This window comes from Anarrhichthys ocellatus, unplaced genomic scaffold (genome assembly GCF_004355925.1).
Source record: "Anarrhichthys ocellatus isolate YVR2014 unplaced genomic scaffold, GSC_Weel_1.0 scaffold6865, whole genome shotgun sequence".
Classification (NCBI taxonomy): domain Eukaryota; kingdom Metazoa; phylum Chordata; class Actinopteri; order Perciformes; family Anarhichadidae; genus Anarrhichthys; species Anarrhichthys ocellatus.
This window is the reverse complement of record NW_022286839.1, coordinates 1-2,618: the sequence shown is the minus strand read 5'-3', so window position 1 is coordinate 2,618 and position 2,618 is coordinate 1. Positions and strand designations below refer to the sequence as shown.

Genomic DNA, 2,618 nt, shown 5'->3' with positions numbered 1-2,618 from the left:
TCAAAGTCAAAACTTTTTAGTGCCAAAATATCTCCATTTTCAGAGTTAATGTTAAGAAATGATGTGATTTTTTTGTTTTCATTACCATTTCTCAAAATGTTGTATAATATGAGTGCATTATCACCCTCATCATAATCATAAGCACTCACTGAAAATAAAGAGGCTCCTGCAACATTGTTTTCAATAACATAAAAAGTATACGGATTTGTTGAAAACTCTGGACTGTTATCATTCACATCTGATACAGTGACACTAATTGTCCTATAAGATGACAACGTTTTTTCACCAGCATCTTTACAAGTTATGGTTACATCATACTTGGACTGATGCTCTCTATCCAGCAGAGATTTGGTGACTATAGAGTACATATTGTCTTGTAAAGATGGTGTTAATGTAAAAAGTACGTCCTCACTGATATGACAGATTACCTTTCCATTTAGACCTGAATCATTATCAGTCACACTTATCAACGCTACTGTCGTTCCAGGTTTGGAATCCTCAGGAATTGCACTTGAAAAGGATGTCACCTCAATCTCAGGTGCGTTGTCATTCAGGTCCACAATAGTAATTACAACACTTTTTTCTGTTGCTAGTGGGACTGGTCCTTTATCAGATGCTTTAATGTTAATTTCATACTTGTCTTTTGCTTCAAAATCTATCAGTCCTTTAACAATGATTTCACCAGTATTAGCGTCCACTTCAAAAAGTTTACGTAATTTATTGTTTACATTATTGCTGAATGAATAGACCACCTCCCCATTTAAGCCATCATCTAAATCAGTGGCGTTTACTTGCATGATAGTTGTGCCAATGGGTGAATTTTCTTTCAGCACGGCAGCATATGAGTCCCTAGCGAAAACCGGCATATTGTCATTTACATCCAAAACATGAACGATGATTCTCAGAGTTCCTGACTTAGCAGGCTTTCCTCCATCAACGGCTGTCAGCAGTAACCTGTGACTTCTTGCGGTTTCTTTATCCAGCGGTTTATGCAAATACAAAACAGGAATTTTACCATCCTCTCCATCTTTAACCTCCAGGCGAAAATGGTCATTTTGACTGAGCTTATACAGTTGGATCGAATACATGTCACTGTCTGGATCATGGGCACCTTGTAGTTGAAATCGCGCCCCAGGTAAAGCAGACTCTGATATCTCTAAATGCGTCTCGTTTTCGGAGAAGGTGGGGGAGTGGTCGTTTACGTCTAAAACCTCAATTGAGACGTAATGCACCTCTAACGGATTCTCCAACACAGTCTTTATGTTGATAATGCAGGTGCTGATCCGTTGGCATACTTCTTCTCTGTCAATTTTTCGGTTTAAATGTAAGATGCCGTTATTGTTGAGTTGGAACAAGGGTTCGGTCGATCCGGAAACGATGCGAAATCCTCTGGCATTCAGAGCACTGGTATCCAGCCCCAAATCTTTAGCGATATTCCCAACAACAGCACCCACCGTAAGCTCCTCAGGAATCGAGTATCGTAGCTGTGCTGAAGTAATATTAAAAGTAAGAATCAAACAAAGAATGAGAACGGCCAGGCGCCCCAACCACGCTTTGTATCCTCCTCGTGCCATATTGGATTAAAAAAAAAAAAAGGTTAGAAATAAAAATGTGATTCTACACAGGAACACACATTTTGAACAAAAAAGGTTGCCAATATTCGACAATTGTTGGTGAACGACTCAAATATGTGAAGCCGTTGCCCTGAAGCACAAGTGCACCCTGACGCGAAACAGCACTGAACTACTGACGTAGAGGATGTTCAACCGAGAGTCGTTCACGTTCACAAGCAGTGACACCATGCGAGCTGACGTGTCAATGCAAACACACTTTAAATATAAAAAATATTTTTATCTGACGTCCGATGCGGTTAAACATGTATATTGCCTGCTGAGCATGAGATCATAAAATAAAAATAAAAGTGCATTACATACCATTTTAAACCTAATGGAATGGAGAGGCAATATACCATGATTCCATGTGATCACGGTGAATACCATTTAGTTCATAGTCGTAAACATAAAAGTGGGAATTACCTGCTTTTAACAAAGTAGTGGTTTGACTTTTTTTGACAATCTCGTATCTGGACATCATAGCAGAAAATCTCAGCACCATGGACAGCGAATGACGCCACTTATAATTGCGTTAAACCTCATGAAGGATTTTAGATTACATCACTGTAGCCCAAAAAGTTAATCAATGACTTGATGGATAAAGTGAAAGTGCGAAAGCAATTTTATGAATCTAAGTATGCTGTCATACTGGTATGGGTTTGAGTATAGTTGAGTAGTGAACAGGAAGGAGACCACGGAATAACAAAAGGATGAGTGAAGCATATATGCTAATATATATTAACAGCTGTTCTTCAACATACAACTATTCTCAAAAGGACATACAGTTCGATCAAAATTACAGCTGGGTGAAAGTCAAGCATCCTGAACCACGATGCCAAACAAACAATGCGCATACTTGATTGACTGATCTAATTAATTAACGGGCATATAAGTAACACTTCTTGCGGAAACAAGCCAGGGTTTTCACCAAAAATGTCTTACCTCTCCAGAAGTATGTCTCCTGTCAGGGAGCACTAGAGTGTTCGCGTGGCTGCCCGGGACTAT

General features: G+C 39.3%; 1 protein-coding gene across 1 annotated transcript; it reads right to left on the bottom strand.

Annotated features, from left to right (window-relative positions):
• Positions 1-5: 5 nt before the first annotated feature.
• LOC116380344 (protocadherin-10-like) lies at positions 6-2,612 on the bottom strand (the record flags this gene model as incomplete). Its single annotated transcript, XM_031842272.1, has 1 exon — positions 6-2,612. A coding segment is annotated over exon 1 (1,569 nt), but the record flags the coding sequence as incomplete, so codon positions are not given.
• Positions 2,613-2,618: the final 6 nt, after the last annotated feature.